This window comes from Cricetulus griseus, chromosome 3 (assembly GCF_003668045.3).
Source record: "Cricetulus griseus strain 17A/GY chromosome 3, alternate assembly CriGri-PICRH-1.0, whole genome shotgun sequence".
Taxonomy (NCBI): domain Eukaryota; kingdom Metazoa; phylum Chordata; class Mammalia; order Rodentia; family Cricetidae; genus Cricetulus; species Cricetulus griseus.
In genome coordinates this window covers 59,904,458-59,931,582 of record NC_048596.1, presented here as the reverse complement: position 1 = coordinate 59,931,582, position 27,125 = coordinate 59,904,458, and the positions used below count along the sequence as shown (strand labels likewise).

Here is a 27,125-nt window from a genome sequence, read left to right as displayed (position 1 = left end):
CCTCTGCCTCCTGAGTGCTGGGATTAAAGGTGTGCGCCACCACCGCCCAGCTGAACATGTGTTCTGAAGAGTCAGAACAGATTCTTGTGGCTGTGACTAAATAGGAGAAAGTTAAGTAGATAGTGTTGGTCACTAGCCCTCACTTTGTGTCCTGAGGTGAGGGCCTGGCAATGTCGGTGCTTTCTTCCTAATTTTTAGGAAATTCTAGAATGTTGTAGATTCCATCCTGAGCTCACGTTCTTCATCTGCAATTACTGTGATTCCTTTTTCTCCCCTAATAGAACATCTGGGGCCATGCCCAAGGTAGAGGTATGGAAAGAATCACTCCTTGGGGAGAAGTCCTAGCTGAAGGTGGTGTTCTGTTCCACCCAAGCTCAGAATCTAGGGGAAGTGGCATGTGGCCCCTTGATTGTCTTAGGAATAGTTTACTGTTGTGATACTGTTAAAAGTTCACAACTGTTCTTGTGTGGCTGTTCATGTGCAGGATGCCAGTCATTTATTGAAATTTTATCTGTCACTTTAATTTAGAATGAAGTCACATCTCGTTCTCGCATCGCACGAACACTAGGCCTCCGCAGGCCTGTCCATGGCACCAGCATGCCCTCAGTGTACAAGCCAGTGGACCCCACTCTGGGGCTGATGAGGGCAGATATTGGAGCAGCTTCTCTGTCTCTGTTTGGAGATCCCTATGAGCTGGACCCCTTTGACAGGTAACTGCAGTGGTGACTCCCAGTGTCCCAGCTCATCCTCCGATTTGTTTAGGCTGCATGGGAACTGATAGAATGGTCTGTTTTGTCAGTGTTCCCTCCAGCAACGAGGAACCATCTGTAGATCCACCTTCCCCTCTAAGTGCTAAGAGGAGAGTGCTGTCCCGCTCAGCCCTGCAGTCTCACCAGCCTGTGGCCAGACCTGTCGCCATGGGGCTCTCTAGGTATGGTATGGGGCAGCAGAAGCATCTGGGGTGGGTAAGGACACTGAATTGCTTATCCTTTCTGTGTGCCCTGTAGTGAAGTGGCTGAGCAACTCCTCTTGCGGATGTGTTTGAGGTTGGCTCTGGGTGCTACCTCAAAGCTAGTTGTCTCAGAGTCAAGTAGCACAGCTACAGGCCACATTGGCCGCAGTCTCTGAGAGAGAAGGGGTCCTTGGGCAGGACAGGAGTCTTGGTTACCAACAGGTGGAGATACTCTCCTGCCCACTCTTGCTTAGTGGTAGAGTGGGCGACATACATTATAGGTGACTTTGGCACACACCTGGTGCCTTCGTGTCGGGGCTGGTGGGTAGGAATTCCAGCCAGAGGAATGCAGAGAGACTAAGCTAGCAGAACCACTCTCTGGTCTGTGTCTATAGGAGGCAGCTCCCTGCTGTGGCCCCAGAGCCCAGCGTGGAGGAGGCCCCAGTTCCTGACCTGTTGGGGAGCATCTTGTCCGGCCAGAGCCTCCTGATGATGAGCAGTGCTGACGTTGTTATCCACCGGGATGGCTCTCTCAGTGCCAAGAGGGCAGGTGAGCACCCATGGGCTTGCTGCCCTTCCTTATGGATTTGGAAATGTGAAATCACAGTCCTAGAAATGGATGAGTTGGACAGGCTCTCAGGCTTTGCCCTGAGTTGGGGACAACACTGTTAAAAGCATAACCATTGTGAGTTTCTGTCAGGGTCCTTCCATGCCTGAGTATAATTAGGTGAGTGTGGCATTTCCAGGACAGTTTTCACAGATACTTAGTGCCCAGTGCCCTATGAGCCAGCATGGTCAAGAGTGGGCAGTGCCTCCATCTGCAGCTTCTTGTCTGTGTCACACTAGATGGGACCCATTTGAAGATGGTCATGTCTGAAAAGAGAGAGACTACATGGCAGCGAGGGCATTTGTCTTCCCACAGGATGGGCAGAGGTACATCTGCCCATGTCACTCCCGTTGTGGGGTGGCAAGAAGTGTCCACTCTGGAAACAACAGTTTCAGTGTCACCTCTGATCTTATGTGACATATCATTGAACTTCTTACAGGAGGTGGGAAGGGTTGCTATCTGACTTCTGTTTTTTAGCTCCTGTTTCTCTTCAGCGAAATTCTGTGACTCAATCCAGAGAAGAGTTCAGGTCCAGAGACAACCTGCAGACTGGAGCACTACCCTCAGGGAGCACATCCAGTGGACTCATGGGAGACAGGCAACAGAGCTCAGGGCTGAGCTGTGGGGACAGAGCAGCCCTTCGCCATATCTCTGGCCGCACAGTGGAGACACCTGTAAGGTTGGACTCATTGGTGACCCCACGTTCAAGTCAGGCTGGGAACCTTTCAAATGAGAGTAGGCCTACTGTGAAACAGAATAACAGCCCTCGGCTTAATGGTTCCAATACACGGGCATTGCCTCTTGGTTCTGCCTCATCTAAGATGACTACTCATTCTAACTTTCCATCTAAAAATAGAACTCCTGGGCATCCCCAGAAAACAGATCCCAGGAAACCTGATTTCTCAAAGCTACCCAGGATACCAAAGATCTACAGGGACCGAAGTGACGGCACACAGGACCAGGCCCCAGCCAGTGGACAGACCGTGGAGCTCCCCAGCACTTGCATCAGCCGCCTGACTGGCAGGGAAGGTCCTGGGCAGCCAGGGCGAGGCCGGCCTGACAATGAGCCCAGCAGCAGGGGTCCCCAGGAGACTGGCTCACACACTGGTGGTACTCGCCCTCCTGCCCCTAGCTCCCATGGCAGCGTGGCCCCCCTAGGACCCTCAAGAGGAAAGAGCATCGGATCTACCTTTGAAAGCTTCAGGATAAACATCCCTGGGAACACTGCACATTGCAGCCAGCTGTCTAGCCCTGGCTTCTGTAACACATTCCGGCCAGTAGATAGCAAGGTGCAGAGGAAGGAGAATCCTTCACCCCTCTTCTCCATCAAGAAACCAAAACAACTCAAGAGTGAAATCTATGACCCCTTTGACCCCACTGGTTCAGACTCCAGCCCTCCTAGCAGCAGCCCTGAGAGTCTTGGCCCAGGCCTTCTGCCCTCTGAGATCACGAGAACTATCTCCATCAACAGCCCAAAGGCCCCAGCCTTCCAGACTGTGCGCTGTGTTACCTCCTACAGGGTAGAAAGCAACTTTGGGACTGAAGTGGAGCCTGAGCCCCAGCCCCCTGGTGAGTCTGTGTCTGGCATGCTGGAGTTCCTGGCCAAGGAACCTGCTGAGGGAGCCTCTGATATGGAGCAAGAAGGACTTGGGGAGATGGAACCTACAGCGATCCAGGGCTCCACAGTCCGAACTCAGCGGCCATCCCCACCAGAGCCTTGGGATGATGAGGATGGAGTGTCTTGTACACCCTTCTTTGGCTCTGAGGAACGGACGGTGACATGTGTGACTGTTGTGGAGCCAGATGTTCCACCAAGTCCAGATGCTCCACAGGTAACCACCCACAGGATTGTGGAGCTCAGGTCCCCATCTCGTTCCCGCTCCACCTCCAGCTCCCGCAGCAGGAAGAAAACTAAGAAGAAGAAGGTTGCCAAAGAACACCAGAGGACACGCTCCAGCACTCGGTCTGGCTCCAGGGACAGGACCTCACGTTCAGTGTCTCCAGTGTCTGAAGAACACACCAAGAGGCACAGAGCCAAGGCTAAGAGCCGGAGGTCTTCCAGTGACCGTGCCAGCAGCCAGGACAGAGCAAAGAGGAGGAGGGACAGGGACAGGGACAGGGAGCGGAGGCGGGGCCCCTGGGGTCATGGCAGGTGCTGGAGGAAGTCCAGGTCCCGCTCAGGGAGTCCTGGCAGTTCTTCCTGTGAGCGCCATGAGAGTAGGAGACGAAAGAGGCGACATTCAGGGTCCAGGTCTCGAGGCAGGGACTGCTCACCCCACAGCAGCCTGGAGAGGGACCGGAGACACAAACATCGGGAGAGGAGCCGAGAGAGGATGGACAAGAAGGAGAGTATGACTCGGTCCCGAGAGAGAAGAAGGTGGCGGTCTCGGTCACCCAGCTTGGAGCATAGGTCACGGAGGCCACGTTCCCGTGAGAAGCGGCCCCATTCCCCAGAGAAGAAGGAGGCTGTGAGGGAGGTTTCCCCAGCCCCTGCTCGACAGGAGGAACCAGGGCAGGATGGAAACCACCCTGCCAAGCCAGTCCCGGAAGTAAGTGTCCTGCCAGAGGTGGTTGTGGCTGACCTGAACCCTCCAGATGTCCCTCCTGTCCTGGCAGAACCAGTTGAGTGTGTGCCTGAGGACCTAGACTATGGTGATTCTGTGGAGGCAGGCCACGTCTTTGAAGATTTTTCAAATGAAGCCATCTTCATTCAGCTCGATGACATGAGCTCACCACCTTCCCCTGAGAGTACAGACTCCTCCCCTGAGCGAGACTTCCCATCAAATCCCACAGTGCCCCCAGCCAGCCTTCCACAGGACACTACTCTACCTACTATCCAGAGGGAGGCGTTACTGGTTCATAGTGAAGATATCTCAAAGCCTGCAACCCAGGCATTGACCCGTTCAGATCAGTGCCTGCTTAGGCAAGACACTGTAGAGACCGCTGCTGCAACTCTTAGCACCCCGAGTGTGGTCCCCATGGGAAAGGACAGTCCTTTGCTAAGTGGGAGAGGATGTGAAACAGTCCAGCCCAAGGATGCTGTGGCCCAGGCCCCACTGCTACGGTCCAGAACCCTGGTGAAAAGAGTCACCTGGAACCTGCAGGAAGCAGAGGACAACACCCCAACCCCCGACAGAGTTCCAAGTGAGTTGGCCCTGCCAATGGCTGGGCCCCTGGTGGTGGTTGTCCTTGTGAATCAGGGGTGTGGAGCAGACATGAGGCAGGGAGGCAGCCACCCCAAGAGCCTCTTCTGACTCTTTGGGGCCCCCAGCTGAGTCCAGCCTCTTAGAGACAGATCTGCAGCTTGGCCTTGGTTCCCGCTGCTGGTTTTCTGAAAGTGTTTTGGTCAGGGTTGATTACAAGGTACCCACCTTCGCTGTCTGTTGGGTCCTCAGGGACACCACTTCAGAGGCCACAAAGGCCCCAGGAAGGAGACTGGGATGCAGAGGACAGGGCCCTCATAGGAGTTCAGCAGGCACCATTCTCCGACCTGCCCCCTCCCATCCACGTGCTCCAGGAGACTGGGTTACCTGATGCAGATCCCTCTCAGGTGGGTGCTGGGCTAGAGGAGCATGGTCCTTGTGCTGGGTATTTTGGGCTGCCCTTGTTAGGGCTTAGACCTCATGGCACTGCTTCCTTTCTATACAGCCCCCTGGTGCTTCCAGGGCAGAAGGGCTGCCAGCTGTTGGGACTCTACACTCAGCAGGGGGTATTCTTGCCCAGGTTTACAGCCCCAACATGCCACCACCCCTGGCTCAGCCCTCAAGCATCCTGCCCTATGCACTGGTCAGCCAGCCCTCAGTCCAGTTGATCCTGCAGGGGACCCTCCCCCTAGCAGGCTGTGGTGCAGCACAGAGCCTGGCCCCAGTGTCTAATATGCCAGCCACAACCTCAGAGCTAGCTATTCCTACCACCACCAACAACTCAGAGGAAAGAACTGCTACTCCCAAGTCAGCTGCTGAGAAGACCAAAAAGGAGGAGGTGAGTGCTGCCTGTCCTTCCACAGCCCCAGCCCCTGTTTTATTGGGCCTGATTTTAGCTATAGCATACAGCCAGGCCTGGGGGCGTGGTCAGGGTGGTAAGAGAGCAGCGAGCCCATTGCCTTTAGTGTTCTTGGGTGAAGGGCCATCCCAGAACTGCTAACTTCCCACCAAGGGGCCCACAGGCCAGTTTTGGCCATCTTGCCACAGGGTCACACATGTCCTCACTCCTAGTACATGAAGAAGCTGCACATGCAGGAGCGGGCTGTGGAGGAGGTGAAGCTGGCCATTAAGCCCTTCTACCAAAAGAGAGAAGTGACCAAGGAGGAGTACAAGGATATCCTGCGCAAAGCTGTGCAGAAGGTAGGCTGCAAGCAGGCAAACATGTGCCTTTTGACAACCTGCTAGATCTGCATGTGGCAGTTGCCATTCCTTGTTTACACGGACTCCTGGGTCTAAGTGTGGAGTCCGTCAGCTGGGCCAGGTGGCTGAAGCCTTAGATCAGTCCTGTCTCCTAATAAGTGCCCCGCAAACAATGCTTGTTAAAACTAAATAATAACATAGATGAGGAATTTAAAATACCCCTGTCCGGGCTCCAGAGGTTAAGAGCACTGGCTGCTCTTCCAAAGGTCCTGAGTTCAATTCCCAGCAACTACATGGCAGCTCACAACCATCTATAATGAGATCTGGTGCCATCTTCTGGCAAGCAGGCATACATGCAGGCAGAACATTGTATACATAATAAATAAATAAACTAAACTTTCCCAGTCCATCCAGTTTCTTGGAGGAACCAAGTCCCTGAGAGATGGCCAGATCTTTCTATAGGAACAAGTCTCTAGCTTCCTACTGACACATGTAGAGAAACTTCAACAGCTCTATTAAGTGTAGTTACAGGTGTGTGTGTGTGGGAGGGGTGTGTGTACTCTTAACAAGACCAAGGGCCTGTGTGGAGGGGCAGGACAAGGGCGCCTGGCTGGGTCTCTGACAGTAGAGAACATTCAGTGTGATTGTATTCTTTCTTCAGATCTGCCACAGCAAGAGTGGTGAAATCAACCCCGTGAAGGTGGCCAACCTGGTGAAGGCCTATGTGGACAAATACCGGCATATGCGCAGGCACAAAAAGACTGAAGCTGGGGAGGAACCACCCACTCAGGGTGCTGAGGCCTGAGGCTGGCCACTGTGAGGAGTGGCTCCAGTAGGAAAGAAATGGGGCTACCAGCGCTCGTGCCTCTGAGCTTCCCATGACACCTGTCTGCACCTGTCTTGCTTACAATTGAAAACTGGACTTTTTTTATATGTATATTATAGATACACTGTTTCCATTGTGTTCTAATTTATCAAAAATGGCTTATCTTTAGAAACTTTTCTGTGTACTCGTGCTTGGAAGGTGAAGCTTCTTTGGTTTCAGAAAGCCTGATGGCCCAGTGGGAAGCTCCTATATCTGCCACATAGCTGCCTGCCAGCACTCACTCAGTTTTGTTACTCTAGTTGCTTTTGCTTCTGTTAGGAGACAGGACATAGTGCTGTGGGTCTCAGGGACTCACACATATCCCACCTTCCCCAGTACACCTGGCACTGTAAGCGTGCTCCCCAATGCTGTCTTAGGGCTTTTGGATCCAGTAAGGGGCATGGTAACTCAAGCCAGTTCATCATTGTAGAGATGAGCACTACAAAAGAGGATTAGTGTGCAGGGATGGGGGCTCACCTCCTTTCATGGGACCCCACAAGTCCAGTAAAGAGGATAACATACAGCCAGGGAGTAAACCTGACTCAGGACAGCACTGCTTGTAGACTCTCTTTATTGTGAGTTACAGTTCTGGGCTAGGCTCACTGACCCAGCTCCATGAGGAAGTGCTCAATGTCGTCGTAGAGACTGTTGGTGCTAGACAGGCACAGGCCGAGACTGCTGCTGTCCAGGGAGGACACACCCTCACGCTGCACTCTTTCCAGGTATGCTTTGCATAGCCATGGCTCCAACTGTGGGAAGAACATGTTAGGGCCACACCCAGCAGCTCACCCCCACCTGTACTTGCCCACCCAGACTCTACCTTGACCAGGATCAGGCTCTTCTCCTTGGGCCTCCCTGCTGACAAGTCTTGCCCAAAACCCAGGTAGATGGTGTAGTGTGGTGATCCTTGTCGCCTCCGGGCCTGAAACTCTTCCACTTCTATTAGGAGGTATCTCTGGTGAGCAGTTAAGAGAAGGCCCAGGGACCCACAAGGACAGCACCCCTAACAGGCACCTCACTGACCTTGGAAGAAAGTGCTGAAGTTGAAGATTGGGGTAGGGCAGTTGCGCTCCAAGAGCTGGGCTGGAGTGGAGGAACTGGTGGAGCCCATGGGGCTGCCCACCTCCCAGTACACCTTGCACTTGCCCATGCGCAGGGCCCACAGTGACAGCCCCTGCACCTCCAGCTGAAGGCCTGGAGACACATGCTGTAGAAGTGTTTCTGTGTAATGCAGCTGCTTCTGATCCGGGAGCTCAGCAGGGCTGGGAAAAATCACTGGCTGGGGCTCTGAGGTTCTTATCGCTGAGCTCATGGGGCTGTACAGGAACACGCACCTGGGGTGCCCCACCATTGCCTGTAGCACTGTGCGGCCCTTGTACATGATGGTCACATCCAGGTACCCTAGATTGCGCTCTGTGTACAGACCAAGCTATGAGTGGTGGGTATGGGTGGGGCACTTTGTCCCACCCCCTAGGACCCTTTCACCTCCCACTGGAGGTTACATGAGGGGTGAGTGAGTGATGCAGTGCTCTGCGGGGGGGGGGCGGGGGGGGGGGTGGAGGGTAATAGATGTGTGCTGGGGAAGACCTGTGCTAGCACCACAGCTCTATCCCACACCAACAGGTTCACAAGTCCTTACCGCTTATCAGAGCTGGGTGTTGAAGCCTCGGGCTGGGGACAGCTTCCACCTGCCATGTTGCATGAGGATCCTCAGAAGCATGTTCCTGCTCCTGGCCTGAGGACAAATTGAAGCTGCCTGTCCATCTTGCCCATCGTGGTGTGCTAGCTTCCCCACTCCTGTCATGCTGGCATCCTTATCTTTCCTCCTGTCCCCAAGGACTCTCATACAGCCTGGGGCAGGTGGGGGTTCTCTAGTTTAGCCCCAGCTCAGTAACCGTTCTTGCCGACACTCACCAGGATCCTGTGATGGGACTGAGTCAGATCCCAGTAGGTGGTTATCCAGGAGGCTGTACTGCAGAACCTGAAGCAAGAGGTCCCCAGCATCACCAGAAAGCAGAGGGCTTGGGGTTTGGAGCCCAGCATTTCCTCTTGCAGAGAATGGTCCCAAGGACACACCCTGTAAGGAAAAGCATAGTGGTAGGTAGGCAGCTGTTCATCCCTCCCACTTAGGAAGAGCCAATTAGACTGTACCTGTGTAGGTAAGGCATTGCTGAGGGTCTCTTCTTCCCTATTTTCCATGGCGGGGCCTTCTGAAGGAGAGGGGGAATTTGGATCTGAGACTGACCTGCAACCTAGTTATGATGCTTGAGTAGTTCCAAAAGTTCTCTTCCCTGTACCCTTGGGCTGAGCTTACTCAGCCCAAGGCTCTGATTCGGGAGGAAACGTGCTGCACCCCAACCCCATACACCTTAGAAAGAGAGCAACTGGGAGTACAATCAAACCTTTACCCAACCAGTTTTAAAAACCACAAATCCAGCCAGGAAGCCACCAAGACAACAGTCCATGTACCTCCTTGACCCATTCCTATTTATGGCACCCCTTACCAGTGCATCCAAGCTCCGGGTTAAGTCTATACACCTTGTGGGGGTCAACAGGGTCCCCTGAATTGTCTTGATGCAAGATAAAGCGCCCTGTGCTGTGGAGTGCACAGCGGAAGTTGGTTTTCCAGCCTGCTCGCTCAGCAGCCTCAGCTTCTGGGGGTGGCAGGTTACCTCCACTAGGTGGCCACCTTCCTCTGGCCACAGCCCAGGCCTGAAGGAGAGGACAGAGAACATGGATTGAGGATGGATTCCCTGGGAGTTGCGGCAGATTTGTATAGCGGGCTGGATTGGATACCACCTTGAAGATACGTGCATCAGCTTCATCCAGATCCCTGCGACCAAAATGCTTCCAGGGCACACGGAAGACTGTGTGAGCGTCGTCCAGCCACCGAAGGCCCTCATACTGGCCGCTACTGACCTCACCCAGTAGCCACTCTCCGAAGAGCATGCGCTGGGGCCCCCTGCAAGCAGGGCAGCAACGCTATGACCAGGACCAAGGGCAAGGCATACAGGAACTGACACAACCTGGGTGGGCATGTTCTCACCTCTCTGTGGCCATTGCTCCCTTGGAAGAATCAAGAGTAGGTCCTACTCTGTGATGTGTTGTTGTCACTGGAGCAATCAGGAGGTAAGAGTCCCTTGGGTGTCACTAAAGTTTCAGGGTGTAGCCACAGATAGTGTGGCCCAGTGTCACAAATGTGATTATGTTTGTTGGTCTCAGGTGGAAATTTAAGTGTCACAAATGTGACCCAGGTGTAGGGTACTGAGGGTCACAGATGAGGTTTGAGAACTTGTAGCCACCTAGGTTCCAAACCTAAGTGTGGATTCCTCTTGCCAGGGTGGCTATAGATGTGACTACAGATGTAGCGGGAACGCACACGTGAAGTCACAGGTGTTGATCCAGCGTCCAAGCCTGGATCAGCTGTCGCAGGCTGGACCCTGCAAAGACAGGATGGAAAAAGGGGCGGGCCCAAGCGAGTAAAGCGAAACTGCATCCCGGGAAAATGAAACCTAAATAGCCCGAACAGCTCTCGGGCAGCCGCGGGCTTCCCTGTGTCTCAATGGCTACGGGTGCCGCAGTCCTCGACCTCCACCCTATCCTTATACAGATCCCAACCCCACCTGCAGATCTTCTGATGGCAGATCCCGCCGGGCCCTCTGCCCTCCTGTGTCCCTGATCCTCTACACTTCCCTTCCTCGATCGTTCCCTACTCCGTGGAGAGGACAAGAATGCCCCCTCCTGTGGCACAAGCTCGCTCCCTCCCTGCGTGGGCTAAGGGTCCCGCATACCTGGTGCCGGAGCCGCCGGGACGGTTTTATCTCAGTGAGAAGGACGCGGCCAGTACTTTTATAGGACCCGGGTCAGGGGCGGGGCGGAGTGCAGCTGGGTGTGGCCTAAGGGCTCCTGACGCCATTGGGGTATCACGTGCCGGGGGCACTCCACTCTCAGAATCACAGTCGCCCAAGTCCTTCATAGATTCAGTGAGAAAGGCTGACCCTGCTTTGGACAGCACCGCCAAGCCTCGGAGGTTCAGTGGGAGGAGTGGCAGCCTAGTCTACCCGCCTGGCTGCCCAGGTGGGAGAGTGGGAAAAGTCTTTCCCTCTAAACCTCCTCAGGAAAACACGGCAGGAGAAGGCGGGGTATCTCAAACAAAGTCAGCAGCTTTTGTTTTGTTTAACTCTCAGTAAAGTATTGGGAAGTGTAGTCTAAAGAGCGGCTTCACATTGAGAATGATACAAGTAAGAATATTTCAGCGGGTGGTGGCGCACGCCTTTAATTCCAGCACTTGATAGGCAGAGGCAGGCGGAATCTCTGAGTTCGAGAACAGCTTGTTCTACAAAGCTACACAGTGATACCCTGTCTCAAAAAACCAAACACACACACACACACACACACACACACACACACACACACACACACACACACAAAAGAAGAATATTCCAAAGCCGATACTTGTAATACCATCTCAGGACCAATCCTTCTGGGTTAAAGAGTAAGATCCTGTCTCAAAATGTAAAATATAACTACAGATTAGTGTTGCATCCAGCCTTCATTACAGAAGCTTCTAATTGCAATGAGCAGAATCCTGTAACTGGCCCAAGAGCAGAGAATAAGTGATGGTGGAGTGTTCATCCCGAAGGAGACATCTCTACCACCCCCTCCAAGGCATCTCCCAAAAGAGGGTAGAAAGGGCCAGAGGATGGAGAGATGTGCAAAAGGAGATGTCTTCTGAGCATGACATAGCCATTGCTGTCATGAGCTCACTGCAGCTATCCACACAGGACCTCCATAAGATTGGTCTCATTAACAGTTCATCATGGATATGGGATGGGCCCAGGCCCCTCCCCCACTAGTGGCAACCTTTAAGGTAGGGGGTGTCGTTTATCCGGTGGTAATTTGTCCTTGTTCTAGCTGGATGGAGAAAGTAATTAAACTCAGAGGGCTGCTCAGAAAAGATGAGAGTAGGGGGAGACTTGTTGAGAAGGTTTCCAACGGGGCGGCAGGGGGGGGGCGCTGAGAGAAGGAAATGGGCCATGAAAACCACCAGTTTAAATGAAACCAAAAAATACATTGTATAAACGGATAAAGCTGTCATTTTTTTTAAATATTCAAATACTGTTAAGAAATAGAAACTTCTGGAAAGATATTCGGGTTGATTTTTCATTAGGAAATATGTCATGACTGCTCTGCTGGAAGAACCCAGATTATGATGTTACCCCCCCCCCCAAACAGCCCCAGAGAGCCGTGTGTAACCTCCGTCTACTGACATGACCTGCAGGCCCCTGTTTCTCATAGGCGAAGTTTCTGTGTCGGGCAGAGTGCATTGTTCATTGCCTGAACAGCCTTTTTATTGGTTTGGGTTCGTTTTGTTTTTTTGAGAAAGGTTTTCTCTACAAAGCCTTGACTGCCCTGGAACTCACTCTTGTAGACCCGGCTGGCCTCAAGTTCACAGAGATCCCCCTGCCTCTGCTACCCGAATGCTGACTTTAAATGCATGTGCCAGACTTTTGAACCAGGTTGTGACCCTCAGGAAGGTCCCAGAGACCACCCTCTCCCAAATGAACGTGTATGTGGCGTGGGCGGTTCTGTTTCTTTCACTTCGCTCAAGGGAAGCTGTCCACGTTGGGCCAAGCGCTGAAGATCTCCAGCGAGGACTTCCCTCTTCCCCGCCTGCTACCGTGGGAGAGAGGGCATCCGGAAGCGCGCAGCTGGGCGCTCACAGCAGGTGTTTTACTCCCCGGGCTCCCTCCCTCCCGCGCTTGGATGGGGAGGGGGGCAGAGGGACGGAGCTGGGGGAGCGGGGGGGGGCCGGGGCGTGGAAGGTGGGGGTGGGGTGGGGGTGGGGTATCGGGATAGTCCCGCTCCAAAAGAGGGGGCATGAGCGATCGAGCGATCGAGCTTTGCTGAGCGACCTTCTCTGGCATTCGTTCCCGCACACCCGCCCTGTGACTCCAGAATTCGAAAGTGCTGCTTTAATTTGCGGAGGAAAAGGGAGTGTCTTGGAGTGGAGGGTGATGGTGCCGCACTAGATATAACTCTGGTTAGGGCTGTCCTCGTCGCTGCCCTCACTTCCTGAGGCACTGGCGCTGTCCACGCCTGCCGCGGGCTCGTTGAGGACCACCACGTCAGCCTCCTCCCGGATGTCCTTGCCGAACCACACGGCCTTGTAGCCGCCCTCCCCCTCTGGCCGCCGCTCCTTGGTCAGGATAGATCTCACGGCTAAAGGACTGTCCCCAGCCTGCACGGTCTTAGGGGACCCAGGAGCTCTGAGCTCGGGGCTAGGAGGCGCGGAGCTGGGGGGCGTGAGACTGGACGACATGGGGCTCTGGGGCCCCGAGGGCGGCCGGGCGGTCTCCGGGTCCGGCTGTGGCTGCGGGTTGGAGGTGGACAACCAGCTGGCCTTGTGGTCTGGGAAGAAGGCCAGGTTGTCATAGACACTCAGCGGCGGCGGCGGCTTCTACAGGTGCAGCAAGAGCAGAGGCATAAGCGGCAGCGCAGTTACTCCCGCCAGTGCCTTCCTAACCCTCCTCGCACCCCTTGGCTCCCATGCTTCCCCTGCCTACCTCTGCTTCCTTTCCCCAGATGTTCACATTCATCCCTCCATGCCCCCCTTCTTTCTATGACTCCCCAGCCCTGCTGGGTTAGTCCTGTTTCTACTCTGCCTAGTCCAGTTCCCCACCGAGGCCCTTACCGAAACCTTGCCAGAGCAACAATTGAACCGGTGACGGTAGTGCTTATGGATGAGGATGCACAGGCAGATAAGGGCCAGCAACAAGAGCGCTCCTAGCACTCCGCCCAGCACTGCCATGTCCACTGTAGAAAATCGCTGGTCTTCTCCTTGTGTACCTGTCCAAGACACCATGACTTGACCACTTACTGCTGGAACACTCCCAAGCACTTCCCTGTATAACCTGGGCCAGCCTGAGGTACCATGAAAACATGACAGACATGGCCTGGCCCACCCACTAGAGCTGAGGTTCTGAGAACCGGTGCTAACTCCACCAGGGAGGCTGCTTGGGCATCTCAAGGCCCCTGATGGCATGGCCACCAGCTTCTGATACATCAGGATGGCCTTCAACGGCATGTTGTGAACAATTGAATGTGAGCTTTATCTTATGTGCCTTCAACTCCAATTTTGAATACATGTTGCACTTAGACCATAAGCAGGGTTCAGTGACACTTGACACAGTTTTTAGAGAACACTCGTGAGAAGTACCATGTAAAACTGCCACTGGTGACCATTCCTGTGGGACCCTAACTCTGTGTGGCCCCTTGTGATCCTGTACCCTGAAGAGCTGTGGGTACAGCTAAATGACCAGTACAAAAATCTTTCAGTGGGAACCTTGAGAATATGTGTGTGTGTGTGTGTGTGTGTGACTACGTGAGTGTATGTGTGTGTGTGTGGGGGGGGGTGTAACTACATGAGTGTATGTAAATATGTGTGTGAGAGTGTGTGTGTGTGTGTGTGTGTGAGTACATGAGTGTATGTATGTATGTGTGTGTGAGTGTGTGTGTGTGTGAGTACATAAGTGTATATATATGTGTGTGTGAGTGTGTGTGTGTGGGGTAACTATGTGAGTGTATGTATATATGTGTGTGTGAGAGTTGTGTGAGTACATGAGTGTATGTATATATGTGAGTGTGTGTGTGTGTGTGAATACATGAGTGTATGTATATATGTGTGTGTGTGTGTGTGTGAGTACATGAGTGTATGTATATATGTGTGTGAGTGTGTGTGTGTGAGTACATGAGTGTATGTATATATGTGAGTGTGTGTGTGTGTGTGAGTACATGAGTGTATGTATATGTGTGTGTGTGAGTACATGAGTGTATGTATATATGTGAGTGTGTGTGTGTGTGAGTACATGAGTGTATGTATATGTGTGTGTGTGAGTACATGAGTGTATGTATATGTGTGTGTGTGTGTGTGAGTACATGAATGTATGTATATATGTGTGTGTGTGTATGTGAGTGTATGTATATATATATATGTGTGTGTGTGAGTGTGTGTGTGCGTGAATGTTTTAAGTTTATTTATGTAGTGTGTGTATTTGTGCTGGTGCTGAGTGGTATGGTTAGTACATGTTGTGGTCAGAGGACAACTTGCAGAAGTCAGTGTTCTTCTACTGTGTATGTGGGAAGGCCCTTCACCTGCTGACCCCCTTGCCAGTCCCCAGCTTATGTTTTAAGGCAGGACCAATCTCTTACTGACCTAGCACTGGCCATGGCTAAGCTATCTGGTCAGTGACCTGCAGGGTTATTCGTGTCTCTGGCTTCCCAACACTGGAATTGTAAGTGCACTCTCCTACGCTCAGCTGTTTTATGTGGGTTCTGGAACCAAATTCATGTCCTTGTGTCTGGAAGGCAACTACTTTACCAATAAGTCACCTCCTGAATCCTGATTGTGTGTGTTTTGTATTTTTTGTTTTGGTTTTTAGTAGTAGTGCCTCAGTATGTTGCCCAGTCTAGCCCTGAATTCCTAGGCTCAGGTGATCCTCCTGCCTCAGTCTCTCCATTAGTTGGATCACAGGCATGTACCACTATATCCAGCCATAATTTTTTTCTTTTTCTTTTTCTTTTCTTTTTTTTTTTTTTTTTTTTGAGACAGGTTTCTCTGTGTAGCCCTGGCTATTATCCTGAAGCTAACTCCCTCTGTAGACCAGGCTGGCCTCAAACTTAGAGATCCACCTGTCTCTGCCTCCCAAATGCTGGGATTAAAGGTGTGTGCCACTATCACTGGCTCATAATTATGTTTTTAAAGATAGAGTCTCTGTGTGTAGCTGTGGCTGGATTGTAATTCACTATATAGACTAGGCTGACCTTGCACTCACAGAGATCTTCCTTTTACCACCTCCCTAGTGCTGCAATTAAAGGGATACATTAGCACACCCTGACAGCCATAAAATCTTAATTTTTATCTTGTATCTCCCTAATTATTGGAGTAGTGCTCCCACCCTAAGGCCCTAAAGATAGATTGTCCTGGGAATTATGGAACTCACTGGCTCCAAAATCTGCTTCTGTATCCCCATACCTTCTTCAGCTCACCCTATTCTGGCCCCTGGGGCCACATGTCTGGAACTAGACACATACTTTTGGAGGTGGTCAGTGTGGTAAGGCCAGAATACCTGGGTGGACCCTGTTCTGTCTGAACCTGTCTGACTCAAGGGTGATGGTGACTCCAGGGCAAAAAATGTGTGGACTACCTGAGGGTGAGGGACTCCTGGTGAGCACAGAGGCTGTCGGCTGAGAGGTTCCTGGTTTGGGGGTCTGTGTTGAGCCCCCACTGGGTGTGGCTGGCTGAGGAGTGGTAGTTGTTCTTGTAATAGGGACCGTTGGCTGAGAGGTTCCTGGCTTGGGAGTCTGTGTTGAGCCCCCACTGGGTGTGGCTGGCTGAGGAGTGGTAGTTGTTCTTGTAATAGGGACCGTTGGCTGAGAGGTTCCTGGCTTGGGGGTCTGTGTGGAGCCCCCACTGGGTGTGGCTGGCTGAGGAGTGGTAGTTGTTCTTGTAATGGGAACCACTGGCTGAGAGGTTCCTGGCTTAGGGGCCTGTGTTGAGCCCCCACCTGGAGTGGCTGTCTCGGGGGAAGTGCTGATTCCAAGAGTAGGTATGGATGAGGCAGAGGCAGGTGGACTTAGAGTTGTGCCTGAGGGTGGAACTGGGCCAGTGCTTCCCCCAGAGCTGGTTGTGGCAGATCCTTGAGAGGTCCCCGAGGTTGTAAGGGTTTCCAAAGTGGTGCTACTTGAAGGCCCAGTTGTTCCTCCAGCTTCTGGGGGTGTGGGGGACTCTGGGGGTGGCATGGACAGAACTTTGGTTTGCCTCTGTCCCCAAATATGCCTGTTGCAGAGAAGGGGCCACCCTGCTTGGGGGCCCTGGGGCTCACCTGTGATGGGGGGCTCTTGCTCTGTCACTTGGATCTCAACAACAGTGGTGGCTGTGTCCATAGTCACAGTATTGGTAGCTTCTACCTGGATCACGAAAGGGGCTTGTTCCTTTTGGGTCCCTCTTTACCCCACACCTTTGGTCCCCTTATTCCCCACTCCACCTCTACATAGAAGGTGTCGACATGCTCCATAGCCACAGTGGTCAGCATGACATCCTCCTCCATCTTGAAATCTGAGGAGTTGGTGATTTGGTACGTGGTGGCCGAGTCGAGGTCCTAGGTGAGACTGCAGTGAGACCTGGGCCTGGGTGTCCTACTGTCCATCCCAAGCTGCCCAGACAGAGAACCAGAGTCCAGTCGTACTTAGAGAGTTTCTAGACAGTCAGGGAGGGACTGCATACCGGGAAGCCTGGGTACTGAGCCTGGATCCTCAGGATCTCAGAAGGGGAGGTCCTGTCCTTAACTTCTGTGCCAGCCTTAGAACCAAGCACCACTGTGCCATGGTACCGGTTCCGAGAGAACTGGAGTGGGGTCCCGGTGGCATTACGAGCATCCACGATGGCTTGAGTTATTGAGTAGCGGGCCATATCAACCTGATCAGCCTGGGGAGTCAGGGGAAATTGGAGTGAGCAATGAGACTTATTGGACCTAGGGCTGCAGCTGGGGCTGAAGGGAATGCAGGAGACCTATCTGTCATCCAGTACTGGTACCCACCCTGACCACCAGGGTGAAGGTCATGGGTCTGGGGATACTTTTGGCCATCGTGAGGTTGCCAGAATCTGCGTTGATGATAAATGTGTCATCCGTGTTTCCTGGGAGAATTTGGGATGGAATTTAGTGTCTGGTCCCTCTGTTGTAGGGCCCAGGTGCTATGGGACTTGCTCTCACTCACCTGCCACAATGCTGTAGATGATAGGCTGGTTAATGCCCTGATCTCCGTCCACCGCATAGATGGGACCAGGACTCAAGATGAGAGGGGATGGCTATGGAGATAGGGACATCTTGAGGTTGAACCAACCCAATTCTTACTCTTTTGTTGTCCCTCAAGGCTTGAAACATGAACTGGAGCATAGAGGAGGGGGCAGTGCCTGCTTGGGACAGAGCCTCGACCACAGCAGGACTCAGTGGCAACAAGAACTTAAGAAAGAAGACTCGCAGCCTCCATGTGTGACTCTCTGCACGGTGGAGGCTGTGGTAGCCTTGGCTGGACACCACCTGCCCTGTAGTCCCTCTGTCAGCTGGGCAAGGACATAGCAGTCCTTTATTAGCATCAGCCCAGCCTGAAGTCCTCACATCCCAGCCAACATCACAGGGTTCACACTCCTCACTGATTTTTGTCTGTATGTCCCCCACCTGAGGCTGGGATAGTTAATGAATGATTATTCATTCATATTAGTTTCAAAAAAAAATCACAAAATCACCTAAGCCTCTCAAGGATCACAGGACCACTGCTGGATCCCTACCCTGAACCCACTCTGACTTGGCTCTGGATTCAAGTCAGACCCAGGGCTTTCTTACTCCCCATTACCAGTGTGTATCCTATGGGGACCACCCCATGGTACTGGGCCTGGATGCATGAGTAGCCGTCTGAGAAGGAACAAGGCAGGAACCAGGGGGTCCGTAGGTCAGCTGGAAGCACGTTCAGGACCAGGGTGGCAGTGGCCGTGTGGCTGGGATTTTTATCTTCCTCCAAAGTATCCTGTAGTAACAGCCAGCTCTGACAGGTCAGGCCTACAATGTCTTGGACAGGGCCTGAATATCCAGGACTCAGGTAGCTGTGGTCTGCTTACCCGTGCCAGCAGCTTGAGGGTCATGCTCTGAATCTTGTAAAAATCCAGGGTCTTCTCCAGCCTCAGAGCAGGGTTGTTTTGCCCCACCAGGGAGAAGAAGCTGCTGGCGTCCTGACAAGGGGGGAGAGGGCACAACCTGAGACTCTGGAAGGTGGAGGGACTGAGGCCTGGAGGCATCAGAAGGGAGGGGTCGGTAATGAGTGGGAACAGGGGAAGCACTGACAGGGGTCACTTCCTGGAGAGTGTAAATTAGGGTGTCATCTTTGTCAGCATCTTTGGCCTCCAGTTCTGTCCCAGGGATGACGATTGAACCCACTCTGGTGTCCTGGGGATGGAGAAGAAGTTGATCCAGCCATGCTGTGGCTTCTGTATAGAAATCTCCCTGACGGTGTCCCCCAGACACCCCTCCATACTCAGGAGGCACCTGCTCGGGCTCCACTGGACTCACCTCTGCTACATCGTGTTTCTTGATTGTAAAGGGAAACTCCGGAGCATTGTCATTGACATCCTGGACAACCACGAACACCCTCAGCACTGTCACCTGCAGAAAAGTCACCAAGTCAAGCCCCGGGGAAGGAACGGCGCTCTGACCCCCCATCATTAATTCCTTCCTTCCTCATCAGTTCACTCAGCCACTCTTTTGCTCTTTCATTCAACAGACATGGGTGGCATCAACAACGGAGTGGCCTGTGGGCTCCTGTGCTAGGAGGAACTCAGACCATAAAAACTAAACTAAACCACATTTTAGAGTGTGGCAGCATGTGTGCGGTGAGTGTGCTGAGGAGATGTAAGGGTGAAGTATCAAAGAAAGAAAACTGTGAGCAGCCTCACAGCTTCAAAAACAGGTCTCCAAACGAATAGCAGAGAAAGGAGCCTTCAGGTTAAAATCAACCAGCTGTTTCCCAAGAGAGAGACCTTCCTGAGACCCAGGAGGAGAGGTGAACACAGCCAGGTGCTGAAGGACAGAGAAGAAAAGGCGCTATTCTCCAGTGACAGATATCAAGGCCATGGTTGCTCTGTCTCTGTCTCCTCCATCTCTCTGTCTGTCTGTGTCTCTCTGTGATGTGTATTTGTGCGTTAGGGGTGTAGTCCATGGCCTCAACCATACTAGGCAGATACTCTACTACTAAACTATTCCTATAAATGAAGGGTTTTGTTTTTGTTTTTTGCTTTTTGGGGGGGGGGTTGTTTCGTTTTGTTTTGTTTGTTTGTTTTTTTGAGACAGGGTTTCTCTGTGGCTTTGGAGGCTGTCCTGGAACTAGCTCTTGTAGACCAGGCTGGTCTCGAACTCATAGAGATCCGCCTGCCTCTAGCTCCTGAGTGCTGGGATTAAAGGCGTGCACCACCACTGCCCAGCTATTATTTTTAAAATTTTTATCTGTCAGAGACATGGGCTGAGACATGTGTGGGTAACATGTCATGGGACAGGGTAGGAGTGCAGGGTGTGAGTTGCTCTTGGTGGAGCAGAAATTGTGTGGGGCCTGTTGTATCTGCAAGCTTCCTTTAGTGAAGGCTGTCATGTGGTATAGGCTGAGGGAGGTAGACAGGGCAGAGTAAGAGGGTTAGACATCCCCTGAGGAGATGACTTTTCCATGCTGACCTGGGCAGGCAGGTATAAGGTCTCCACTAGGCCAGTGTCTGCTTACCCTAGCCTTGCCTGCCCAGCTGAGAAATTAGCTTTCAGTTCCAGTAAGAAAATGTGGAAGTTTCTCTGTGAGGCTGGGCAGGGTCTGGTTATGACCCGAAAGGGACTCGATGCTGTAAAAGGGACTGAGGAGGGCCAGTGACAAGACAGCAGCAAGTGGATCTGCTAGAAGGGTCAGTTAGGAGATCTGTCCTTCACAGCCCCAAAAGGCTAAGTGGCTGGCTGGTGAAGTTGTCTCCCAGGCAAGGGGTAAGGGGCAGACTAGGGAGTCTCAGGGTGTTGACTTGTATGTAGCCCTAAATTAGCTGAATTTGAATCTGGAGTTCAGGGAAGTCTGGGCTCAAAGAAGTGTGGGAGTGGCCAGTAAGAGCTGATGTTCAGACTCCCTGTGGGGAGGTCCCAGAGGAGTGGTCTTGGGGTACTCTGACAGAGGGCAAGAGTGGACAGATAATGGGGTTGACTTACCACAGACTCTCCAGTCTTGCACTCCAGGACTGCCTCCAGCAATGGGTTTTCCTGAGGATGAAGCCAATGCCCTATGAATCACCTGTCCCACAGGAAGTGCAGTGACCTAGGCTAGGAGAGTGTGGCTAGGAGGGCCGGTACTTCTCCAGGGCCCCTGCCATCAGTGGCAAATCCTGGGTGTAGGGGGCATCTGGCAACTTTGTTCCCCAGTGGTCCTACCCCTCAGTACCGACCCACCAAGTACTGGACCCAAAGGGCTCCTCACTGTGTGGGGGACACAGAGCCAGTAACCCCTGTTCCCCTGAATCTTCTTCAGGCTAGGGGAGTGGATGCTCACCTATGTCTCATGGGGGCACATTCCATCCAGCCTACACATTGTACCTCATAATCTGGAATCGCGGTGAGAAATAGCTGATCGCCTGCAATCTTAAATGCAGAAGGAGTGGACGAGGATCCCAGGGACACCTGCTGACCGTTTGGGACAGAAATGTTTGCCAGTGGCTCAGAAACGTTCGTGTTCTCCTTGATTTCAAAATATTCCGAGGTCACAGAGCAGGCTAGAAAGTTGTAAAGGAGAAGTTGGTGCCTTCCACCCCAGCTCTGCTGCCTACCCATCCTGCCCCTGTCCAGCACATACCTTGGTTCTGGGCAGAGGTCCCTGGAGGTTGGCCAAACAGCACTATGATCAATGGCAGCAGCAGGGGAGGCCACAGGAGGGCCGGAGCCCCCATGGCGGCGGCTATCAGCTGGAAGAAGGGTCCAGCTGCCTTGTTCCAGGGCTGGTACAGTTCCTGCCTTGGCGACCTTCGCCCCTGCCAGGCACCGCCTCATTTTATGACCCTTTACTGATGGCCTCTACCAAGGGGGCTCCCGCTGGCCGGCACTAAGAGGGGACATGAGGTCACATTCCAGCCTGGATTTCCAGGAAGTGGGGACTCAAGCCGTAGACATTACACATGAGGTATAAAAATCCTGAGAACAACAGCAACAACAACAAAAAAATCCTGAGAACCACTGGGAGTGGGGCCTGGTAAATATAGGACAGACTGGGGCAACGGGTCTAAGGAGGCTGAGTCAGGGCCCAGGAGCTGAAACACGCCTGGGGAGCTGAGGTAGGAGGAGGGTGCTGAAGGAGGCCTGTCGGGGTGGAACCATAGGTCTGGGAGCTGCAGGAGGCTGGAGGGAGCTGGGACAGGGCTGGAGGGATAGAAATGGCTGGGGAGGAGCTGGGGCAGGGGCAGGGGAGCTAGAAAGGCTTAAGGTGGGTCTGGGGAGGAACTGGGGGGCACCTGGTGCAGGACTGGAGCACTGGTTCGGGCTGGGTGAGCTGGTATAGGACTAGGGGAACTGGAAGAGCTGGAGCAGGGCTGGGGAGCTGGGGGCAAGGACGGGATGTAGACTGTAACCCACATCAGGATAACCCTCATCTTGTCTCTTTCTCTCCAGTGTCCTTCAGCAAAATTCCTGAAGCCACATTATGTTGCCTCCCTTCTCTGTTCTATTCCCAAAGGAAAAGACTGTCCCAGCATGCTACCGCTTGTCTGGGACACTCAGCAGTTCCCCCAGGATAGGGCCTGGCAGGACATGACAGGCCTTGGTAATAAGATGCAAATGAAACCTTCCAGCCACAGCTGGGAGCTGGAGTGGGTGGGTGGGGGGTGAGTGGGGGGGATGGGAGTTTGGGGGGGGCTGGAGGGGCGGTATCTAATGGAAGACAGGAATCCTAGTGAAGACACAGCCCAGGCCTCCATTAGACCTGCTCCAGTCTTCCTTGCTTGCTCCCCTCTCCCCTATAATCCCTCAGAGCTGGGGAGAGGCCTCTAGGTGGAGCCAGGAGGGTGGTAGGAGTGTTGTGTTGAAAGGGCCTGCAGAGCCATCATCACTCTGGGCCTCTTCGGAGCTGCTCTGGATGCCTGAGTCTCCAGACCTCTGTCAGGATTAAGTACTTTGTCTCATGACCCTTCAGTGGTCCCACAGCTGTCTACTGGGAGATGACATCACTATCCAGGCTCAGGATTGTGCCAAGACCACATAGACATGCAGGCAGGTCCTTCCACTCACAAGTAAAGCCTATCTGTCCTGCCTGGGCCTCTTCGTTACTCTAAGCACCCCGACCACATGGCTGAACCAGGGCTGGGATCCCTGGGATCCCAGGGCAGGGTGGGACACTGGGGAGTTCAACTGGGGAAAGAGGAGTACAGTTGATGTTGGAGATAAGGAAGAAATGTCTTAGCTGACCTCCCAAGTTCAAAGGGCAGCTGGGTGTGGTCCTAGCCATTGTATGAGGTTGACGGAACTGTCCACACCTGCCAAGCTCACTGAGCAGGGGTTGCCTTGATTTTATAAGACATCACCACACCATGAGCTAAAAGACCAGGGTCTAAATTCCTTCTTTATTGATACCAAGGACAACCAAACCCTGGCTCCAGCCAGGCCCCTTCCTCCCTCATCAGGGCTGCCTGGTTGCTTCAGTCCACTCTGAAACATCGACGGCAGGCTTTGGTCCAGGAGGCAGCCAGGGAGACCAGGACCCATCCAGGGGAAGCCTGGGGAGAAGCCTGTGGAGGGAGATAGGTGGTCAGGGGATTAGAAGTGACCATTAGAGCGCACGCTCCCACGTGGCGAGGGAACAGGAAAGGGTGCTTTAGGAGTCCAGCTGAGGGTGGAATGCTCACCAGTCCTGTAGGGCCTGAGTGTTCGACCACAGCAAGCAGAGCTGGTCCTCTGAAGGCTTGGACCGGGCCAGGCTGTTCTCTGGGATACTTTCTGTGTCCTGCTCACTGCCCCCCACCCCAGCCCAATTTAGAATTAGTGGTAGTATTGGGATGTGGCAGGTTGCTGATAGGGGACCATGCCAGGCCTGTCCCATACCAGCAAGTCTGGAGAGTTCTACCTCAGGCTGCTCACCTGCGCTTCCCCACCAGACCCTGCAGCAGGCGCTGCAGCCTGGCGCTGTCCTGCAGGCGGCTGAGCTCGCTGGTGAACGTCCCGTCTGAGTGCCTTGGGATCCTGGGGAGAGGCGGCGTGAGGGGGCTCAGAGTACGACCAAATGGGCCTGTGGGCGTGGCCGTGGTGAAGTGGAGTCCCCCTACCCAGCTCACCTGGGGGGCGCAGGGAGCGCGGCGGAGCCCACGAGCAGCAACAGCAGCAGCAGTAGCGGCGGTGTGGGCAGTGGAGGCTCCATGGTCCGGCTCTGTGTGTGCAACTGCAGCCTGAGCCCCGCGCCCCTGCTTTATAGCTGCCCCTGCGGCAGGCAGGGGGCTCCGGCACCGCCCCGGCTCCGCGCGGCCGGCCGCGCCCCATCGATTGCTGGAAGGTCAGGGCCGCCCCCCCAGCTGTCGTCCGGCCACCTCCTGTCCCCACCGCCGTGTTGGCGCCCCTCAGCTGGCTGGGCGTGGGGAGTAGAGGGGTAATGCTACCAGGTAGCGAAATGGACACCTCCATCTGGGACCAGGGGCAGGGAACAGGGTATGGCAGTTCAGACAGGCAGAGGGAACCGCACTGCCAGGCCTCTAGAGCCTCAGTTCATATTGGCGCCTGGCCTAGACCTAGACCCTGGAGCACTCTTCCTCAGAAGGGGGAAAGGAGGCCAGAGTCCTAGCAGCCCAAGGGAGACAGATGCAGAGAAGTGCCTGTAAGGTCAGCCCAGCATCCGAAGCAAAAATGGGAATCCTCTTAGGCCCCGAGGTTGCATTTTTTGGATGGAAGAAAACAGCCTATTCATGTTGGAAGCAGAAAGCAGAGATGGGTTAGAAAAAGAGAAAAGCAGGCCATGGAGGTTGTAGGGGAGTGGGGAGGAGGAGTTATGAATGGGGATTGATGACAGATAGGCTTGCAAAACATCTTCATCCCCGGAGTCCGGAACCTTAGTGGTAGAACACTTGTTTAGCGTGCACCAGGACCTGAGTTCCATGCAGCACCGGAACCCAAACCGGAAAGACAAATCAAATTACAAACCTAACAAACAGTTATGAACTAGCTCTTGAGTAAAAATCGTGTGTTTTTTTTTGTTATTGGGAATGTTTTATTTGGCTTGGTTTTTGGAGACAGAGTACATAGCTCAGGCTGCCTTTGAACTCACTATGTAGCCCATATTGGTCTGGAACCCTCAGCAATCTCCTTGCCTTACCCTCTCAAAAGCAGAGATTGCAACCACGGGTCACCAAGTCCAGTTCTGCTTGTATTTTGGGGGGAGGGGTTAGGTTTGAGCTTTGGAGTTTTTTGCTTTGAATCTTTGAGAGGAGGTCTTATGTAACCCTAGGCTGTTCTCGAATTTGTTATATTGTTTAGGATAACCTTGAACTTCAGATCTTCCTGACAGTACCTCAGGGGGGTATTGATGTTACAGGGGTGTGCCAACATGCCCGGTTTTATGGGGTGCTAAGAATGGAACTTAGGACTTCACACATGCTAGGCTAGCACTCCATTAAATGAGCTCCCCACCCCTAGCCCTCCACACAAGACTTTAAAAATAATTAGTAGACCTCGAGTTTTAGAGAAGTTTTCAGTTTACAGAGAAACTGAACCGAAAGCATGGCATTCAGTTCCCTAATGCCCCTCACATACTCCCTCCACTCAGAATCCCTTTTTATTAAGAAGGGGGAGTAGCGGTACCGGTTCTGTGGTTAAGAGAGTGAACTGCTCTTACAGAGTTCCCACACCCACACAGGGTGGCTCTCAGCTGCCTGTAACTCCCACTCCGGGGCTTCTGATGCCTTCTAGCCTCTGCAGGCACTGCAGTCATATTCCCCACAGACACACAAGTATACACAGAAACAAACAACTTTCTTTTTCTCGAGACAGTGTTTCTTTGTAAAGTCCTGGCTATCTTGGCATTCACTCTGTAGACCAGGCTGGCATCAAACTCAGAGATTTGCTTGCCTCTGCCTCCTGAGTGCTGAGATTAAAGGCATGCATCACCACTGCCCAGCTATTAAAAAGAAGTCCTGGGGTGGGGGTTAGAGATGGGGGCTTGCAGCAGCCAGATCCCAGCACTCAGGAAACAGAAGCAAGCAAATTTCTAAGTTTAACGTTGGCCTGATCTACAAAGTGAGTTACAGGATAGCCAGAGCTACATGGAGGAACACTGTCTGAAAACAAACAAACAAAAAGCAAAAAACAAACCCAAAAACAAAAAACAAAAGTAGTGTGACTAGTGGCACACACTTACAGTCTAGCTTTTGGGAGGCAGAGGCAGGGAGATTACAGCAAGCTTCAAGCCAACAAGGGTGACATGATGAGACCCTTAAAAGTAAACAAAACACTCTTGGTGCTGGAGAGGTACACTTGTCACAGTTTCCCGGTGTAGCCCTGGCTGTCCTGGAAGGCTGGCCTCAAACTCATAGGGATCAATCTGCCTCTGCCACCAATGCCCGGCTTAAAACACAACGCAGCAGTACTTCAAGGCCTGCAATTCTCACCAGGGGCCACTTTAGGGGTTGAACATTCTATCTGTCTGGACAGTGTAAACCAGTATAGATCCAGCTCGATAGTATCGAAAAGAATAGTGTGATGGCCCTGAAAATTCCCTGTGGAATTTCTTCTTGCCTTCAGGCGCCTGATCTTTTCATTAACCCTGGTAGTGTTGCCTGTTCCAGAGTGTTGGGGGCTGGAAGCATAGGCTGCATCCTTTTTACAATGGCTCCTAAATTTTTTCAATATAATTTATTTAACTTTATTTTATGTGCATTGGTATGAAGGTATCAGATCCATTGGAACTGGAGTTACAGACAGTTGTGAGCTGCTATGTAGGTGCTGGGAATTGAACCTGGACCCTCTGGAAGAGCAGCCAATGCTCTTAACCACTGAGCCATCCCTCCAGCCCTGACTCCTAAATCTTAAAGATGGCATTGGCCTATTTGTGTGGATGGGTAGGTAGGCGGGTACAGGGAAGTCAGAGGACAGTTTGTAGGAGTTGGCTTTGTCCTTCCTTGTGGGTTCCAGGGATCAAACTCAGGTGGGCAAACTTGGCAGCAAGGGCCTGTACCCACCAAGCCACCTTGCCAGTCCCACACTGGCTTCTTTCATTTGGCAATAATCATTTACACATCCTTTGAGTCTTTTCACGGCTCAGTAGCTCAGTTCTTTCCAGGGCTTAGCAATGTTCCTCTGTCTGAATGGACCAGTGTGTTTATCCATTCACTCAGTGAAGGACATTTGCGTTGTTTCCAAGTTCAGGCAATTATAAATAAAGCTGCTATAAAAGTGTGTGTGTGTGTGTGTGTGTGTGTGTGTGTGTGTGTGTGTGTGTGTGTTAGAGCCACAGACACGGCTCAGTGGTAGAGTGCTTGCCTAGTATGCATGAGGCCTAGGCTCAATACTCAGGACTGCAGGGAAACATATGTCAGTCTTGACCAATGGAACCATAGAAATTACTCTAGAATCAAATCCCTGAGTAAATAAGCAGAAGGGAGAAGACAGGTGGTTAGTGAGCAGTGACCTAAAGAACGGTGGTGGGCAGGAGGTAGTCCTTCCCAACCAGGCTTCCGGATGTGCACAGAGCCTCACATCAAGAAGATAGTCAGGCTTGGGGGCCACTGTACACTGAGGTCAAAGGAAGATGACACAGCTGGTT

The 27,125-nt window shown here is 52.8% G+C and overlaps 4 protein-coding genes across 14 annotated transcripts in view; 1 reads left to right on the top strand and 3 right to left on the bottom strand.

Moving 5' to 3' along the window:
- The window catches only part of Phrf1 (PHD and ring finger domains 1), a 29,610-nt gene extending 22,707 nt beyond the window's left edge, over window positions 1-6,903 (top strand). For 4 of the 7 annotated variants that reach the window (XM_027408976.2, XM_027408974.2, XM_027408972.2 and 1 more), the window contains exons 11-18: window positions 529-710; window positions 800-931; window positions 1,348-1,502; window positions 2,037-4,703; window positions 4,955-5,109; window positions 5,208-5,540; window positions 5,774-5,902; window positions 6,564-6,903. In XM_027408976.2, coding sequence (XP_027264777.1) covers window positions 529-710; window positions 800-931; window positions 1,348-1,502; window positions 2,037-4,703; window positions 4,955-5,109; window positions 5,208-5,540; window positions 5,774-5,902; window positions 6,564-6,707 — 3,897 coding nt within the window. In that variant the 3' untranslated portion in view covers window positions 6,708-6,903. The remainder of the gene's footprint in view (window positions 1-528; window positions 711-799; window positions 932-1,347; window positions 1,503-2,036; window positions 4,704-4,954; window positions 5,110-5,207; window positions 5,541-5,773; window positions 5,903-6,563) is intronic. The other 3 variants (XM_027408979.2, XM_027408978.2, XM_027408977.2) reach the window with 1 other exon arrangement.
- A 417-nt stretch (window positions 6,904-7,320) lies between these two features.
- Irf7 (interferon regulatory factor 7) lies at window positions 7,321-10,674 on the bottom strand. 5 transcript variants are annotated; one of them, XM_027408984.2, is made up of 10 exons: window positions 10,559-10,674; window positions 9,814-10,207; window positions 9,567-9,729; window positions 9,272-9,479; window positions 8,919-8,977; window positions 8,682-8,844; window positions 8,407-8,502; window positions 7,791-8,180; window positions 7,588-7,706; window positions 7,321-7,516 (listed from the first exon to the last, which is right to left on the bottom strand). In XM_027408984.2, the coding sequence occupies exons 2-10, from the start codon at window positions 9,825-9,827 to the stop codon at window positions 7,367-7,369; spliced, it is 1,362 nt and encodes a 453-aa protein (XP_027264785.1). In that variant the 5' UTR covers window positions 9,828-10,207; window positions 10,559-10,674; the 3' UTR covers window positions 7,321-7,366. The 5 variants fall into 5 exon arrangements, with proteins under 5 accessions (XP_027264785.1, XP_027264786.1, XP_035298005.1 ...); XM_027408985.2 differs by having other exon boundaries at window positions 8,682-8,748; XM_035442114.1 differs by having other exon boundaries at window positions 8,919-8,974.
- A 2,027-nt stretch (window positions 10,675-12,701) lies between these two features.
- Cdhr5 (cadherin related family member 5) lies at window positions 12,702-21,339 on the bottom strand. Its single transcript, XM_035442116.1, has 15 exons — window positions 21,189-21,339; window positions 20,933-21,108; window positions 20,552-20,602; window positions 18,890-18,982; window positions 18,665-18,766; window positions 18,442-18,552; window positions 18,180-18,350; window positions 17,544-17,634; window positions 17,366-17,463; window positions 17,053-17,253; window positions 16,814-16,927; window positions 16,652-16,736; window positions 15,971-16,555; window positions 13,462-13,616; window positions 12,702-13,227 (listed from the first exon to the last, which is right to left on the bottom strand). Exons 1-15 carry the CDS (start codon window positions 21,280-21,282, stop codon window positions 12,796-12,798), a joined length of 2,559 nt encoding a protein of 852 aa, XP_035298007.1. The 5' UTR covers window positions 21,283-21,339; the 3' UTR covers window positions 12,702-12,795.
- Window positions 21,340-23,000: 1,661 nt separating this feature from the next.
- Sct (secretin) lies at window positions 23,001-23,735 on the bottom strand. Its single transcript, XM_027409204.2, has 4 exons — window positions 23,653-23,735; window positions 23,459-23,560; window positions 23,227-23,331; window positions 23,001-23,109 (listed from the first exon to the last, which is right to left on the bottom strand). The coding sequence occupies exons 1-4, from the start codon at window positions 23,733-23,735 to the stop codon at window positions 23,001-23,003; spliced, it is 399 nt and encodes a 132-aa protein (XP_027265005.1).
- Window positions 23,736-27,125: the final 3,390 nt, after the last annotated feature.